General features: G+C 35.6%; 1 protein-coding gene across 7 annotated transcripts in view; it reads right to left on the bottom strand.

The window, feature by feature from the left end:
* The window catches only part of COL19A1 (collagen type XIX alpha 1 chain), a 212,564-nt gene that overhangs the window by 75,380 nt on the left and 118,398 nt on the right, over window positions 1–18,786 (bottom strand). For all 7 annotated transcript variants that reach the window (XM_064508635.1, XM_064508637.1, XM_064508634.1 and 4 more), the window contains 2 exons: window positions 15,406–15,459; window positions 3,186–3,239 (listed from right to left, as the gene is read on the bottom strand). In XM_064508635.1, coding sequence (XP_064364705.1) covers window positions 3,186–3,239; window positions 15,406–15,459 — 108 coding nt within the window. The remainder of the gene's footprint in view (window positions 1–3,185; window positions 3,240–15,405; window positions 15,460–18,786) is intronic.

Raw genomic sequence — 18,786 nt, 5'->3', positions numbered from 1 at the left:
AGGGATCAAAAAGCACTAGAGGGAGCTGCTGTTCTACTTAAACCATTTGGATTCCTTGTTTTCAGCATAAATTGTTATGCACTGAAGGGTGACAAGTGTGAGCACACATCTCAGCTCTCTAGCATGGAAATAATAGAACAACACTCAAAATCAACATCAGGCAGCCAAGACCAAAACCGTGAATTCTGAACCAGAAGGGTGTAACAAAACATTTTAAAATTGTACAATGTATAATAAACCTTAAAAAATACTCAAAGAAGCTGAAGATCAACATCCAGGGAAACTGATGGAAATATTTTTATAATCCATCAGTAAAAATTCTCAGTGACTCCTTGTCTTTTGTGGGCACAGGATTTGCTCCAAAGGGAAAAATGATCCAACATAATGGGTCCCTGGAAGAAGATGCATAGAAAGTACCACTTTAATTAAATAATTTCATGCAATAGATCTACATTTTGACACTGACATAGGTTCGTAACCAAAGATATGCAGATGATGTTATAGAAACTCACTGCAAACATGAATTTTACTGAAAAAGAAAATCCCCAGAAATTGTTAGAAAAAAAAAAGATGAACCACTGAGATTGGGTTAGAAAAGACAGATTAGAGGCAGATGAGGATATAAACAAAACCTTAATTGCTGCTGACTTACACCCCTGCCACAAATAGGTAAAAAATAATTATTTTAACTTGCCAAAACTCACACCCCTGAGTAGTGTCCAGTTTGACTGCTTGTCCTTTTGACTGTTCAGAATGTGGTCTCACAAGCTTCCCCCAACCACTTTTTTGGGGGGCTGTCTTTCATATCAAATCCCCCGAGCATTGTATCAAATCAACTGTTCACTAGCTTCTTCCTCAAGGAGGCAGAACTTTCCTGCTCAAAGTTTCTCTTGTCATTGCTGAACAGTTGGTGTTTTACTAATATCTAAATTACGTACTCCTTTATTAATTTCAAACACTCGGTGTGTACTGTAGCTACCTTAACAATTAATGATCAACCCTCATTCTTCTCAAATACAAATTTATTTTTCTGAAACAGTAATCAAACACCCACCTTTCTTTTTCCACAGAGTCTAATTTTTACATGTTAAGTCAGTCAACTGGTTAAGCATTTTGTAACCTATCTATGCCAATTTCATGGCAGCAACCACTCCACAGGTGTGATAGTTTTGTTGCACTTTGAAAAGGCAAGGCCAAAATAAAAGCTGATGCTCTATCCATGTGCATGAGGGAACTGGCAATACTAACTATTAGAAGAGAATGATAACTAGAAGGGCAATATAGGAGAATTTAATATGGTTTGAGCATTAAAAAGAAAGGAAGAATGACAAACCATATTAAAGTCTTGTCAGTATGCACAAGCTGTAGCATGTTAACTATGGTGATACTGCCAATGTACACTAGTGTGTATTACTGCTTACTGTATGTTTTTCATATGTGTTATATTCTCAGTCTTGGAAGAGGAATACAAAATGTTGGTGTAGGCGTATCCAAAATAAGCATTGTATCAGAATAGTTATACCAGAAAAAAATACCTCTAAACACGATTTAGGCTATGACTGCTTGAGGAATGCTTTTGTGATATGTAGCACTTCCATACCATACCCATACAGAGCTCATCATATGGATGCTGTTATACTGACAAAGATGAGCTTTGCATTTTTGTAAGAAAATCTGAAATAGGTTTCAGTAATAAAAACGCAGTTTTGCTTCTGCTAGTGAATGCTGGTATGTCTGTGAAAGATCATGCATCTTCACATGCCTGACCTGCCAGCGAAGCTCTGATGGCAGAATTGTATAGTGAGAAACAGCTTTATACTGTTTCACATGAAATTAACTTCTAACATTGACCTCTGCTATAGTTTGTCTTTTTTCTCTAAATGATCATTTTTGGTATTTGCATTAAGGAAGATTCTGCATTGCTCCTTTGTTTGGACTTCTGCAGTCTGCATTTTGGTGTGACGATCCCCAAACTGTACAAAAGACTCAAATACGTAAGGCTTCAATATGGCTATGTAGAGGAAAAGAGGGAGGGATTTTTTACTATTTTGCTTTGTGCAGGATAAATGAAAAACAACTTCTCTACAGAATGTGTTTCTAAACACATTTTCCAAGGAAATAGAGAAAAAAATGATTTATAGAATTATAAAATTTGTGCTATTTTGTTTCCAGATAATTACAAATTACATCTATTTCATTTTATTCATTCTATTTCATGCTGCAGTCCACTATTCTCTTCTCTAGAAATAAGACTAAAAGTTTCCACTTGCAGTGAGGTTGAAGTATGGTCTGTCAAATGATCTGATGTATAGACTACTGGCCTCCATCTATTTCAGGCAAGCAGAAAAAGCAATCACAGAACCTGGTTTGAAACTAAGAATGGGAAGCAGCAGAAGTTTACTTAATCCACAAGCAAATAGCTGTTTTGTGTTTCTGCATGATAGCATTTTTACAATACAATATACAGGGAATGGTACAAATATGATCAAATGTTCTTCTATCAAAGGCTGCATTCATTCAAGACCTAAATTGCCTAGACCCATGCCTGACTTCAAATTTGAAATCATGTATCTCTTAAAAAGAAAACCCCAAATCCAAAAGCTCTTAGATCTGAACTAAAACCTTTAGTGCTTCATTAAAAATCCTTTCAGAGAGTTTTGTATTTCTTAATCTTTTAATTCATTTCTTCAGTAAACTCATTTGATCTACAGCTGACTGCTCATTCCAGTGCTGGGTATAATCCTCCACACCATTCAGACAGTTGGCGCATTCTTCATACAGTCCTTCATCTTTCAAATTACCCCTCTGAGACAGAAATTATCCCACTTTAAACAGAGCATCATGCGTTTTGTAAACTGAATGAATGCACAGTATTCACATTTAGCATATATGGCCAGTCTTTCTTTGAAATATCAGACAATTTGTTTCTTCCACTGCAGTTTGCATCTTGTTCTTTCCATCCTGTAATCCTGTATTGGTCTGCGTAGTCTCTTATTTGTGGTTCCAGGTCCTTTGCCTTTGCTGTAGCAGAAGGCTGGGAATGGTAGCTGTTTGATACAGCAGAGTGAACACAAATCAATTGTTTCTGAGTACAATTATTATTAGGTAACCTGATATAAATGCTAACAAAATTCATTGTCCTAGGTTGGAGTGAAAATTTCCCATTGCCCTTGTTAGGTACTCACAGGAGGTCCTGGTGGTCCTGGTTTTCCAGGGAGTCCTGGTTTGCCTCGTCTTCCCTGGAAACCAAAAGAAAAACAGATGTTTATAAACATTAAAGCAATGACTGATTTGTAGTAAGAACTTTGTTTAAAAGGAAGATTTATTGCTGTGCTTGCAAGGAAAAAAATCAAAAACTTTCCAAAATTAATACTTTATACCAGTCACTGCAACAGTATTTTAATTCTAGTACTTTTAGGACTGTTTTTAATAATTAGAATAAATAGTATATTTGCACCACTGTAACATTTATTGTCACATTTTAAAGCCATGTCTCAGAAGCGAATACATATTGATAGGGCTGTAACATACAGAACATCTTGATGATATCTAAAAAATATATATCTGAATATTCTTTATTCTAACTAATCTTTATTGCCAAAATGAAATCTGAAGCACATTTTTAGAAACAACAGCTGAGAACAACTAATATCTAGGCGCCATGGTAAAAAAATAAAAAAGGTATTCTATCTATAAAGACTAACTTTTGCCCTTGCATCTGATAAAGCTAAATTAAGAAAAAGCATTAGAGGAATATCCTAGTGAAAACTTGGGTTAAGAAGTTAAAAAATGCATATACTGGCTGACAGCTCACGTCCCTTTGTTTAAGCCTACTTCTGTATTTTATTAAATGACAATCTCACGCAAACCACAGAAGTAATCTAATGAACAGAGAGGGGAAACCCAGCTTCAGTCTTTGCAGGGCTCTAATCTTCAGAAAGCTATTCTTGTGCTCTGCCTTTCATTGATCTTAAACTGTATTCTGGACAAACAACATGACAAAAGTAAGGATGGAAAATCCCTCTTCCTCATGCCCTGTAGCTCACAAGGGGAACCTATTGCCTACATGTCAGGAACCTCCTGAGAAGCAGGAGATAGGGATTTGAAGCCCTTCCAGTTGAAGGAAGAACCGAACCAGGTCTGCGGGGGAATGTTCCCTCCACCGGGCTACGACATACGTGATGTACACTGCTACCACCCGTTTGTGAAGGTCCTCAGTCAGCCAGTGTGTTTTAAGGCAGTGCGAAAAAAAAACTCAGCATATTTGGAGTGTCAAATTCCTGGGTCTTAACTAGCTGAGACATATGTTATGTGCTGAGCTGTTTAATCCTGTCAGTAGTTGCACATGCAGAGCTATAACTGGGGCAGCTCAGGGTGACTGCTCAGCAGCACACTGCGGCGCGAGGTGCCTCCGTTCGGTCCAAGGCTGCACGGCCCCGCTCCACCGGCACTCAGTCCTAGCCCATGACATGCCCTCCGTTGTGTGGATAAGGCCGCTCATGCGGCCGTGTGATCAACCCCAGCAGGAAAGTAATCTGGATTAAGGAAAGCTCATGAAAAAGAAAAGTTATTTTTAACTTTGATCAGTTCCTCGATTCAGTTCACTGAGGAACCACTGTGTTTGGCGTAACGGGGCACAGCACTGGAGAGGCACGAGCAAATAGGGTCTGCTGTTAGCCAGCACTGCCACCAAAATAAATACTTGTGAAACTTCAGGGTATGCTGCTTTGGGCCTTGATCCTTCATGCCAAATTCCAATTTAGATTATAACTCCCAAAGCTGAGATGTGCCGCTTTTGGACTGATCTCCAGTTCAGAAAAACAGATGGAAATTAATGCTTCCCAGCTTGTTTGAAAAACAGTAAACTTGCATTAGAAGCTATGAAGAACAGACTGAAATATAATGACCTAGCAATAAACAAATATAAATTGCTTCACACTTTTTAAATAGTTCCCCTAAGTTATAATAATCTATACTGTTGACTTCTTGAATCACCTTCCTTTTCCTGTTTGGACTTATTTAAAGTATACTGAGGAGGACACTTAAAATCACAACAGTCTAAACAAAGTATCAAGGAAGTGTCAAGGGAAAGAAGGCAGGGCTCTGACTGGCAGACACAACTGTGAATGAGGTGTTAATTACACAGGAAAACAGGGAATATGTTTGGAAGGCATTTTTTTTCTTTACAAGATGAGCTATAATGTGATTTATGACATTTTACAAAGTCAAAACTGAGCAGATGAGAAACTTTCTGGAAATCATATGAAAAATAAAAATATTTTTGTGTAGTTCTTTTTCTCTGTCATTTGTTAATTACTTGAACACTTACCTGGTGAAACATAAAATAAACACTTTCCCTACCTTTTATTCAATCAGTATATTATTAGACATTATAGTACATGCCATACGTGCAGGAAAAGATGTAGAACAATCACACACAGATCTGCATATTTAGAGGAGCAAAAGTTAATGAAAATACTACTACAAGGGAAAATTTCTAAGAATTCAAGTTATATGCTTCTATAATGTGTTTTTACCATATATTCTTCATTTTTCTTCTACATTTGTAGCCCATGTAAAAGGTAGAAAAACAATTTTCTTTACTGATTCATAACCATAAACATACTTTTACAAACATGAAAATTTTTGATTGAGCTGTTTTGCAATATTCAAATAACATAGTGGGTATTAGTCCTTTTCTCAGCTCATAAGAACCATCTAACCACCCAGCTTTATGAAACAACAGTATTGTGGCCAATGCAGTGATCATTATAAACTTAGAAAAATAATTAAAATGTTTTTCTGAAATGAAGCATCAGCTTCTTCTAGAGGAACAAAACTTTTTTTTTTCTATAAGCATCCTTCTAAACTATACCATATTGAATTTTAACACAGAAATATGTAAGAGGCCACTACTGTAGCAATGCCTTTCAGATACGGAGATTTCAATTTTACGGATACACACACTGCCTCACCTACTTGCCAACACCACTGCTTCTCCACAGCTCTCCAGCAGCAGTGTGGAGAAATTAAAATGTATAGTATGGTAAAATCGTAAGTAGTGAAAAGTGGCTTAACTTTCTGCTGAGATAGTATAATTAAACCAATTAACAGAATATTTTTGAGAAGCCCATTAAGGTCTTGCCTTGAGCAGACCATAAGCCAGATTGTGACTAAAGACCTACAATTTCATTCTGAGTCTTCCTTCTGGCATGAAGGAAGAAGGGAGAAGTATCTCCATGCCCTTCCTGGTTCATAGAGAGGGCTTCGCTGGGAGCCACAGCTCCAGCCTCCTTTTCAGCAGCGGGTATTAGCGGCCGCGTGGGAGCTGTGCTCCTCACGGTACTGCAGTGCATGGGGCAGGCAGCTGGCACAGGAGGCCCAGGAAACTCTGCTCCCTAGCTCCTTTGCAAGCGGATGTGCGCAGATTACAATAAACAAAAAAAGCGTTGATCAGTCACATAGCATCATTTTTGGTGGACACGTTACCTAAAGATGATAAATTTAAAGTGAATTTCGTTACCTTTGTTTAGCCGAGTTTCCTGAGCAAATAAAACACCTCAAAACATAAATATAAAAATAAATATTCCAGGCACCACACACTTGCTTTATCTAAATTAAAAATGCAATACCACCTAACCTGACTCAAACTAAAAAAGTCGTGCCAACAAGTTGTCTGAGACTATTAGAATAGTACCTAAAGAAAATAAAAACATAATAGTTGCTGACATTTCCTTTGTGCTTCATATTTTTTTGTTGGCAATCAATATGATAAGAAGTTATCTAAATGTTACTGATATTTTATCCCAGCCCCTTTACTCATGAAATGCCTGTCCTGAACTAATTTGACAGTAGGCTACTTTCCTCTTTTCCTTAGGACAAACTTCAGCCCATGCACACATAAATCTTTCAAATAATAACTGCTTGATCAGAGGCAAACGGGATGATATATTAAAATTAATGCAAAGGAGTCAGCAAACCCCAGCTGAGTGCCTAGCTGAAGTATGCAGTCAACTGAACTTTCCGTTCCTCTCTTGTTCATCCCTTTTGTTAATCAGAAAGACTACAAGTTTTTCCTTAAACTAGATGGAAAGCTCTTCGGAGCAGAGGCTCTGTGCATCCTACCATATGTTTGCACGCTGATTCCAATTACAGCCTCTGGGCACTACCACAAGCCTAATAAATAATGAAAGAATTATTGTAACTTTCTACTGTATCATGCTACATCTATATTTCTAAGAATAGAAGAGTAAGATTACTCTTCGTGCCTAGAATAAACTGCAGATTATTTTAGGATAAAAATAAGTAGAGTTACACAGGAACTGTGACATGATTTATGAAAGGGAATTAAGAATTTAAAGAACCCACATGAGTATGAAGGAAAAAGTTCTTAAAATGTCTATTTGAATTTTCAAGGGGAATAACTAATTAGCAGTTTCTGAAGCACATCATCACATTTCAAACTAGTATACCAGAGAAAGTAGGAAGCTGGGCTTTAAAATCTGAAGTCCTTTAGGTACTATACAAGATAAATGAGGCTTATGTCAACTTGTTTGCCAAGCTAAACTAAGATTCTCTGGAAAAAACTTGAAAAGCAGACTGACAAAGTCACAAATACACCCAAAATGGGAATGAAGTGGAAAGTAAAGACTCCTGTCGCAGAGCGTCCAATCCATCGGACACCCCACCAGCCCATTAGGCACCTAAAAACACAACTATGCGAGTAATTAAAAGACTGTTTCTCTACATGCCCAGGGCTGCCACTATGCAGCCTGGCAATCGTCGGTGCCCACACTAACTCAGAATACACAAACACACACAAGGGGCTTTCCTTTGCCTCAGTCCTCTGAGCTAACTAACCCAATGGACATTCTCCGAATATGCCTAACCCATATAAATAGAACTGATCTCTACACATTGCATAAAATACTTTCCTTCGTTAGCACCGGAAAAAAAGTCATGACATACTCCTTTTTCTTCTAGCAACCCAATCACACAAGGTGCTTTTCTCAGGCTGTGACCCATGTGACAAGTCGATGTAGCAGCTTAGCACTGCTTAAAGGAAAGATCTTACTTTTCCTCCCGTTTTTCCTGGCTGTCTGTACTCATGACTCTGTGCTCATTGCTGCTTGCCTGGAGCTTGCAGAGCCTACCATAAAACAGCTCTAATCCAAGAGAAAACCGTCCCAGCCCAAAACTGGTTACAATCCTCTGCTGCCTGGTTTAACATAAACAGACTGTCAAACAGCCATATTAGGCGAATGAAGGCAGATGTTACATAGAGTATCAGAGAGAAAGCCAGTTCAAAAGGTAATTGGAAAAGGAAGATTTAATCACAAAAATCAGAGCAATTATCCATCTAACTGTCTACTCTTTTCTCTGACTGTAACAGAGACAGAGGGAACTGTAATTACAGAACAGTGCACATCTATTTGACATTTAACCACCTAATTCTGCACCACTGCTGTTAACAGGAGTTCTGGCACTAATGCATAAAAGTCTCACAGCTTGGCTTTTCTGCCACCTCAACTGGAAATTCGGCCTGTAGTCAATGAACCCCAATACAGTATCAGGACTTAAATGTACAACTCCTTCTTCTATCTTTTTAATCTTGGCCTTGAGGACATATGATGGTAACCAGTATACTACAAATTAATGTCAACATTTAATTTTAAACCTGAATAAACTCAAAGGAAAAAAGGTCAGAAGTCAAGGATTTTAGCTGTTTGCAAAAAACAAGCAAAAGTGTACGCCCCATGTCCCGCTAAAGCCTTTCACAGACAAATGGCTCACAGAAGAAAAGAGCAAACAAGACCCTATACTGTTGTTTTGGGAGAAAATAGTCACTGGGGAGCTCTTTGCTAATACAGAAGCATTCCATCTCTCAGCCTTGGCCCTAATTTTGGAAATGACTTCCAATAAATTTTAGTTCCATTATTTTTGTATTTATAAAATGCTAAAAAGATAATCTAGTCAGACTATATATTATTCTTCATATATATTTAAATAAACATTCAAAAAGTCCTTAAGCAAGGGGTAGCAGCACCAGCAAGTAAAATTCTGCAACTTAAAATCTCCAATGCTCCTATTTCCAACAAATCCCTACAAAAAATGGGTCACAGTTTTTTATGAAGTGTACTTGCAAAAAAGTGCATTTGGAATGCAAAGTGCATTTTAATGTGCATTTTAAATGCATTATAAAGTGCATTTTAATTTAAAATCCCTACAAGTGATGTTGAATTAAAATGCACTTGCAGTTGTTTTTCAACTACGTTTACATTTCTTGTTAGATTTTTTAGATTAAGAAATTAAAAAATGAGAAAAATATTTTCTAACTGACAAATCTATCTTCAATATTCTAAATTACAACTTCTTTTCATCTCGCTTTTAAATGACAAAGTGGCAAAAATATATGCTTTTCATCTCTGTCCTGCCTTTCTGGTTCTTTGCTTTTAATTTAGAAATATTCTGGTAGAAAAACTGAAAATTATTTCCCTCTTTTACATTAACCATTTCTATACTGTTAAAGACCTGAGTGAAGGAATCCACAGCACTGCAACTAAAGGATGAAATCAGACTGGAGCTTTACATACTTAAAACCAGCTTACATCAAAATCAGGAAGGACTGAGAAGATTAAAGGAGATTCCAGAATTCCAAAGCTGTAGGTGTGAAAAACACTGTGTTGTGCCAGGAGCCTAACCTACTACGCAGTTATTATCACTGCTCTGTAAAGCTTGTTTTACAATTGGTTGAATATGACATTTAGTCACCGATATTTGTACAACACTTTAAATAAATAAATCAAGGAAATCTAACCCCCACATTTATTTATTTACAAAGATTTCCCAGTGTGTCATAATTTTATTTGTGCTTGGTAGAAAAGCTTATAATCTCAGAGAGTAAATCAAGCATTAACATAAGGCAAATAATGTAATTTTGCAAGCTCCCTCCAAACAGTTTTAGTGAGATCAGTGCTGAAACACTAGATATGACATCTCAAAGGACTGTCAGTTTTATGAGGCATTTAATTTATTACTAAGATAATGCTAACAATAACCTCCTCTTAAGTGAAGTATTTGATACTATAAACACAACAATTGCAAATGAGGAAGTTATTTCAAAAATATTTACTTCAAGACACCTGCAACTTCCCTAGGAATACACAGTCAAGAATATGGCTACAGTACTGCAGAAAGATTTGTAAATGCTTTGAACTGAGTTCTTTATTAGAACCACGGAAACCACCAAGGTGGAGAATGAGTTTAAATACACATGAAACATTTCCAAAAATCCTATTAACCCATAAAAATGAAGTTGTTGGCAGCTACGCTGAGAAAAATCTAGAGCTAGTTAAATTAAAATTGAGAATGAAAAATGAACCCTCTCTAGATTTCATAGTAGAAATACCAGGAAGTTGCTTTGTAGCTTTGCATTAAGAGAATTTTTGAAATTCACTAAAATTGTATATGAAAAATTAAATAGTGTTTTCAGAAATTTTTTTTTTTTTTATGTATCGAGTTCAGGGAAAATCTCTGCTACAAAAATATCTGAGAAATCATTAATTTCCAAAACCTTTGGAATTTTACTTTGGAAATAAAAATTTCACTTCACTGTATTTGACACAGTGAAGACAGAGTCTGGAAAACTCAATACAGTCTATATTTATGAATAGGGGAAGCTTGAAGAACACACAGTAACAAGATAGAAAAATTTAAGGCCAGAAGAAAATGCCATGGGAAACTGAAGCACCTCAGTTCAATTTACTTGAAAATAAATGGAAAAGTGATTTGATTACAGGGAAAAAATGTGTACATTAAATGTGTCTTTAATGTTATTCAGGCAGGCATAACAAAAACCAGTGGCTGGAGGCTGAAGCTATATGCTCAAGTGAAAAATAAAAAGCACATTTTGAAATGTGGGAATGACTAGAAAACATTCAGTTCTCAAAAGTTCAGTTTCAAGAACTCAGTTCTTGAAAACAACAGTTCTTGAAGAAAATGTTGTAGCAACTTCACTTTTTTTCTCCTTTGGTTTGGTTTAGTGTCTACAATCCCACTAGAGCCTTTCCTAGAAAAGTGTATTAGCTAGGCTAATATTGCATGCCTCTGAAATAAAAATGGAATTATGTGCTACATTTTATTCCAGAGATTAATAGCATAATATCTTCAGAATTAGTAATGCTTAACATCTTCACTTTTTTACTTTGCAGTTTGGTTTCTGGAGCAACATTACTTAGAAAGAAATACCAATATTTGAATTACTGGTGACAAAAAAAGACAAAAATTTTAAACTAATAGCATTCTGCTTATATCTGAAAGCATCTATCTTGATGGGTAATGTTATTTTTTATATGGATATTCAGCTAGCATCAGTCAGCTATTTCTTAGCATTCCAGAAAATAAAAGATAGCAATTCAAGTAAAAATGCCCAATATAATAAAGATAGGAATTATTTATTTTGGAAAAGATTACATACCAGGGCCTTTTACACTGTATCAATGAAAATGCTTTATATCAAAGTTAACCTTTCTTGAACAATTAAAACAAAGCAGAACTAGAGTTGTAGGCAGGTGTAAATGTTTCCCTCTATTATTGTTTGTACCTGTGTGTCTCCCTCTACTATTTTCTTCTGCCAAAACCATTGTTCCATAACTGGAGAAAGAATGGGAGCTAATGAGTTTACTATGATAAACACAACCAATACATTTGCAAAATACTGGACTATTAATATGTTTTCTTATTCAGAAAAGAAATTTTTATGGGTTATGCTACTGCAGCAATATAAAAGAAGTGATATGCATATGAATTCCTCTTTTTCTTCTCCATAACTGCACCACTTTAAATTTTTAGTGGGCTTGGGATTTTCTAGTAAGTGAAGACAAAAAATAGAGCATGTATATCAATACAGGATCCTGTAACACTGCACAGATCCATTCAAAAAGCTTTTGGGGTTTCATCTCTCTCATTCTGAATGATCTCCCTACACTGCATTTCTGTAAACATATCACATTAGTGTACACTTCTTTCTGCAACCTCTTTCATCCCTTGGGAGATCTGTGAAGCATCCAGGAGGACCAACTTGGACACAAGACTTTTCACACACTTTTATCATAAAATTTTGTTGTCAAGTTATTTGTGTGCCATTGTTTAAAAGCAGAAGAACCTAAACTGCTCGATGACTGAGGAGCAAGATCATATCCCAGCATGATCATATAGTGATGTATCAGATCATCAAGACACAGAAAGTGACAAAATTATGATTTTAATAATCACATATTGACTCAAATGACATGATGTAACTGCATCTGTAACTGATTCATTGGACAAAAGTTGTTAACATTTGATTTGAAATAATGTATTGATTTTTTTTGCTCTTGAAATAAAAGCCTATAGTCATCATTTTATTCAGTGAGATTGCAAATTTGTGCTTGTTAATAGATTTCACATACGCATCAATAAACTTTTCAAGCTTAGCATAATTTTGAACTAAGAACCTACAAAGCATTATTCTTTATTTTTATTATAATTATATACAATTATATATAATTATATATTGCATTTCTATAATAATAATTATTTATTTATTATATCATATAAATTTTGATACAGATTTTTCCTGTGAGGTGAAAGAAATGCTGCTATCCAGGCTTATTCCTCTTAAGATGGGTAGGGATATATTTGCCCTAGGTTCCTTCTATAGTCAACAGACTGGTCCACTTTGAGACTAGTTTGAATCTTCAGTATCTATTGATAGTTCTAATATTAAACTCTGTGATCTTGGACAATATTAAAGAAAATCTCATTTCAAAACAATATGAAAATGAAATGAAAATGCATGGATCAGGCCAAGTCAGAGAGGGTAGAAACCCACTGGCGCGTGGTGTTTCTTCTTCCCTTTTAATCTCATTTTACGCTCTCTCTTACCTAAGTCACTAGCTCTAAGATGAGCCTTCCACGTTTCTTTGAGTTTTTGACACACAACCATTAACACTGTCATTTTCCCTTAGTTCCTTAGATCATGTTTTTATGTATGTTCAGAGGCTTCTAATTTACACACTTAATATTTCTTGTCTGTATTCCCTATTAATCTAATTAAACCTAATTTTCAAAAGTGCTGAACACTTAAAAATGTTGCTGAAGTAAGTGGAAATTAGAACTTTCAATATGTCAAGCACTATGCAAATGAAAAGAATACAAAAATCAGGGTTCTTAAAGTATGGCGTCCAAATTGAATAGATAGTTTCTTTTTTTTTTAAAAAAAACATTACAGTTCCAATCTGTAAAATGGACACAATAGCAAATTTAGATCTGGACATCTTGTTGGAGAAAAATCATCAGTTAGTTATACACTTAGTATGGTGCCTTCATGCTCAAAAGAAAGCCCATGAGAAAACTGGTAACTTCATATAATATGTAACATATGGAGGACCTGCTGCAAGTAGAACAGGGGAACATGACATCTACAATTAAGTAAAAAGGAATATTAAATAGACATTAGACGTGTCCTGCCCTGTTTGTCATTAAACAGAGCAGAGATCTTGTTAAAATCAGTATGTTATTGTGTAATTAAACATATTGGAAATGCAAATCCTTGTATGAGTTCACTAAAGATGACAAACTAAGTTATTAATTCTTGGGCGGTGGTGGCGGCTAGTAGAATATTAAAAAAGGAACATGAGTATTGTTGTGAACATTTCACTGGTAGAAAGATAAAGACAGATGCTGAGACTCTAAAGTCTGCTGTTCCCATTGTTTGGCTAAAGGCAACTGTGTGCAAGGCTGAGATTATAAAACAATCAGCACTCCTGTTTATACATATATTGGCGTACAACAGCAGTTTAATTTTATGTATGAACAGGAAATGACCATTATAAATTTATCAACACCCTAATTTCCACTGCGAAATGGAAAAAAAGCATCTCCATAATCATTTATTCAGCATTATATATAATACTACATGTTAACTCAGAGCCTTTGCTTCAGAAAATTAAGGAGCTCAAAGAGATAGCTGTCTCTAAAACACAGTCATATTTATACTTGTTCCCATAGGAGAAACACAAAACTGTGTATTTTTGCAGATTCAATACTCCACAGAAAAACATGCTAAAACTGGATATCTGCAGCTTTTTCATACCTCATGTCTCTTAAATGCACAGCAGTAAGCCATAATAATTATAAAATCTCTAACAGCAAATCCATAATCCCATGTTTATATTCTCTACATAACTTCTGCTACACCCTTACTATGCTGTCTTTGTTTGCATGGATTCTCTATCCTTACTTTGAAACTTAAAAAACCTCAGCTTTCAAATATTAACATTTAACTTAGGTGAAATTTAGTACTATTTTTATAACTTCAAGAAAACAACAAGCTACTGTTTAAAGAAACAACAACAATATAGCTTTGAGGCCTATAGGCCATTACTCATTTTGTTAAAGAACTGGTCTTATGTCAATAGTATTACTATTACTAGAATTACTAAACTGGCCTTTAATAATTCCACTGATCAGGAGTCACTGTAGTTGACTAAGATCAATGATGAATGATACTAAATGTTTTCACTGCAGATAATTTAACTCAGATACTAAAAATCATGATGCCTAAATTAACCAAGAATTAATGATGGACCAAAATTGAAAATCACCCATTGGGCTCAGTTTAATCTGGATAAATATTGAAGCATTTAAGTCTGAGCATCTTCCCAAACTTTAAGGAGTGGACTCTCAAGAACAAATTATTTCCTGAGGTATCAGAACAATAAATACCATTATATCATTATCTTTTCTGCTGAACTACAAATTCAGTAAGTCAGGGAAAGTAAAGGCATAAGAAACAAAGAGAAACCAGTCAACTACTTCATTATATTAAAAACCTGAATAACCAAGGTTTATTTCATGTCTTGGGCATAATTCTCAACTGTTTCTTCTCCTATTGTTTTTCTCTTCTTTGTATATGTATACTAGGACTTGATAATCACGTAGTAGTAACTACAGCAAAAATTGGGACATTAGTTCTGGTTTCTGTTAATATTTTAGGTAATGACCCTAAATTCATATTGTCATATATCCTAGATATAGTCCTAGATATAGTAAGGTATGGTCTATCCCTGCAATAAAACTAAAACTTTGGAGCACTTTTATTATTGTTTCATTTAGAATTACAGCAGAAGCATGGTGGGCAATGACAATATCTGCATCTGTGCTGTCAGTCATTAAAACATTTTGGATGGTTTAAATCGTTAAATCTCCTTCAACTGAGGAGAAACCTCAAATGTCAAAGCTCATTTTGTTGTCAGCATGCTTCATACTCAGCTGCCACCTTTCAATTTTTTATTAGTGCTTAGAAAGAAGTAACACATCAAGGACAGTTAGCACACCCACCAGTTGTTCACAGAGTTTACTCACCCTTTGACCTTCTTTGCCAGGTGGACCTTGGGGACCCTCCAATCCTGGCAAACCCTGAAAATACAACATTAAACAAATATGACATTCAATGCTATTTTCATCTTGCATTATTCTATACAAGTGAGACTATGCCAAAAAGCCAGATGTCAAGACAAAGCATTTATTTCTAATAATAAAAATAGCTTATTCCTAATAACCTCTTTCAGGGTGATGTTATATTCAAGAGCGGAAAAAATGCAAACAGTAATTATTACTCACGTTCCTCCATGTAAAGACTGAATTACTTGGACAAGAAGAGGTAAGTCAGCACTACTTAAGCATAGTTATAAATATAATTAGCTACAGCTTTTTATGAACAGCTACTTATCTTCTTAAGTTAAAATGCCGTAAGAAAACAGACAAGCTATATTAAATGAAGGACAACTTACTCTACAACTCAAATTCAAATATAGGCAGTGGAGGGAAAGGGTGAAGGAAGTGGACATGCTCACATGGCCTAAACATAGCAGAAGGCCTGATCCTTACTCTGCTGTAAGAATCAGCTGTCTGCAGTCTCCCCAGTGTGCCTGGCTGGCCTTTTCAAAACCCTGTGAGCCCCCTCTTTGCTCTCTCCCCTGGCCAGGCACAGGAGCTTCAGGTATCTCAATACGCACTCTACTTCTGAGCCTTCCTTTCAGATTCAATGCAAGGATCTGTCCTTCCAGTCACAGAATCAGAGACTGTTTTTGAGACTTTAATTTTATATCTGATTAATGTACAATACAATCATAAAGCCATCAAGTAACAGCTTTGTGCTCAGAACAATGTCCCCCTTGCCTTATCAGTCATCCTGGAACACAAATAGTTCTTAAAATGACATTGGGGAAGCTATCCAATTTCCATTTTGGTCATAAAAAGTATGAAATGAGCTTTGATATAATCAGAAAAGAATATAGAACTGTTCTACTTTGTATAATTAAAAAAATTTCAGTGTAATATTGCATACTCTTACAAGGCATGACAAAATTAAATAATTTTACTTTATTTAACAACAGTTAATCATTTAGATTTCTCAGATCCACTTATTATGTCAGCTCTACTTATACATCTGGTGAACTTCTGAACTCCTTATTTAGAATCAGTTATGCATCTTTACTCTATTACCCCAAATATGGATAAACTGAAGCCCAATAAGAATCAAGTTTTAACACAAATGTTCAGATTTCCAGAAATGAACTTAAAAAAAACTTAACGATCTCTAATTCCCAAGATAAACTTGAGAAAGTAATTTGACCATGTCAAAATTGCTTGCTTTAAGTGACATTATCACTTGATTAAAATGAAGTCTGGCTTCAGTTTTAAATAAAAGTACTAAGTTCCAGAGCTTTTCTTATCATTTCTCCACCTTCAACTACTCAAGCTAGAAAAATACCTCAGACATTATTTCACTATAGAGTATTTCTTCTTTCACTTCAATTTATAATGTTAACAAGTAAGATATAGGATCTTTTACAAAACTGCTGCCTACTTTTTATTTCCTTTATTTTCTCCAACTTTATGGAGCTAGAATATGCATGACAATGAAAAACATGGTGTGGCCAATAAATCTTAGCATGTTAATTACGGTACAGTTACATAGCTTATACATTGCTTATAAAGCAATACGTTAATATGAGCTCTGTAAATCTTGTTTTTTTCTCTCCAAGATAGTTTGCAAATTTGCTAAGAATTCTCACTGTCCAACTATTATCGATATTCTATCTTTGTAGTGAAATTCTGGGAATTCAGGAAGAGATGGAGTTTTGTTTTGTTAATATTTCATTTTTAGTGACAATTTGATGTAGGCAAATGAGATGAAACTCTTCAACATCTGTTTTATGAAGGCGGAAATACTTTGCCTCACATATCTGCACAATGAGGTTCCAAGGGGATAAGAATTCTACAACAATATATCTGCACAATAATGATAACTAATAGCCAACTTTTTATTCTGGACTTTTATTCTTTTTCTTCTCTCTCTCTACAATATTATTGTCAAGAAAAAGGAACCAGATAAGAAGGTTTATCTTCAAGGAAAGGGAGGAGAGCTGCTCACAATTGGTAACTAGGCAGGGAGGACTGCACTGTACAAGGAGCCATATCCTGACATTGAAATTGAGGTAAAAGTTCACACTAATTTCAGAGGGATCTTTGGTTTAAAAAGTGATAGGACAACATGGACCATGTTAAATAACATGGCTGTAAAACTGTAATAACCTAGCAATGGTAATGAATTAGCAACACCTTCACTATTCACCATTCACTGAATGAGATCCTCGATAAAACTAACCACAACCTTTAAATGACTGCCCAAAGAAACCTGCAGAAAGAATGAAAGAAAAACCATTTCAACAGGAAAATCTCTCTAAAGGGATAAGTAAAACAGTGCCAGTTAAATTCCTATAAAACTTGACAATGAACTAAAAAGTTTGTCACAGAAAAGGAGTATGTATTTGTAAGAAGGCAGACCAAAAAACCGACTTAGTCTTTTCCCTATTTAACTTCTGGAGATCCTCCTCTGGAGATCAAAGACCTGATTCTCCACTTCCTTAAATTATAGAAGGCACAGCTGGTAGACAAAACCCTTCTAAAGAACTTCCCACCACCACAGATGGAAAGAGAAAGAAATAGAATATATGCTGTCATATGGTTTTATGGAATATTCTGCTGATTGTGTTGAAAATCTTTATATCCAAAGGCAATCCATTTCATGTGTACTACTTTCCCAGGTAAACATGAGTGGTAACATCCAAAGCAATTAAAAGGACCATTATACGTCATTTTTTACTCAGGTAGTCTTGTATTGGCAATGGCATGGGAATGGCAATAAGGCAAAAGGAGGTGTAGAAATAGCACAAGGCAAAAGGAGATTTAAGAACAGCACTATTCCAGTGGCATCAGCTGAACAGGAAAACACAAGGCATTCTTACAGAGATGGTCTAATATACATGGGATTTTCCTGACTCTGTCAGGCCACCTTTGAGACTGGAAGATGATTCCCTTCTAAGAACTTTGTGGAGAAGCGAATTAAAATAACACATGTAGTCTTTATAACCTGTATCTTTCTTTGGTCAGGTAAGTCCCTTGGAGTTACGTGTCTGACGAAGCCTGATGAACATGAAGTGGAAATATGTTTCAAACATTAATGTGCAGCTTGGGGGGAAAAGCCAGTGAGCTGGAGGTGGGCTCAGGTGTACCTGAAACTTAGGAAGATTGCGAATGAGAAGGGCTACAGAAAAAGATAAAACATGACATACAGCCAAGAACAGGGCTGTACAATCTTGAAAATGAAGTTGAGAGTGGAAACTTGTGAATTCCTTTATGAAGAAGTAAACTGTAATGGAAAGTTTGGGCAAAGGAAAA

The sequence above is a fragment of the Dromaius novaehollandiae genome, chromosome 3, assembly GCF_036370855.1.
Source record: "Dromaius novaehollandiae isolate bDroNov1 chromosome 3, bDroNov1.hap1, whole genome shotgun sequence".
NCBI lineage: Eukaryota > Metazoa > Chordata > Aves > Casuariiformes > Dromaiidae > Dromaius > Dromaius novaehollandiae.
This window is presented reverse-complemented; position numbering and strand designations above follow the sequence as displayed.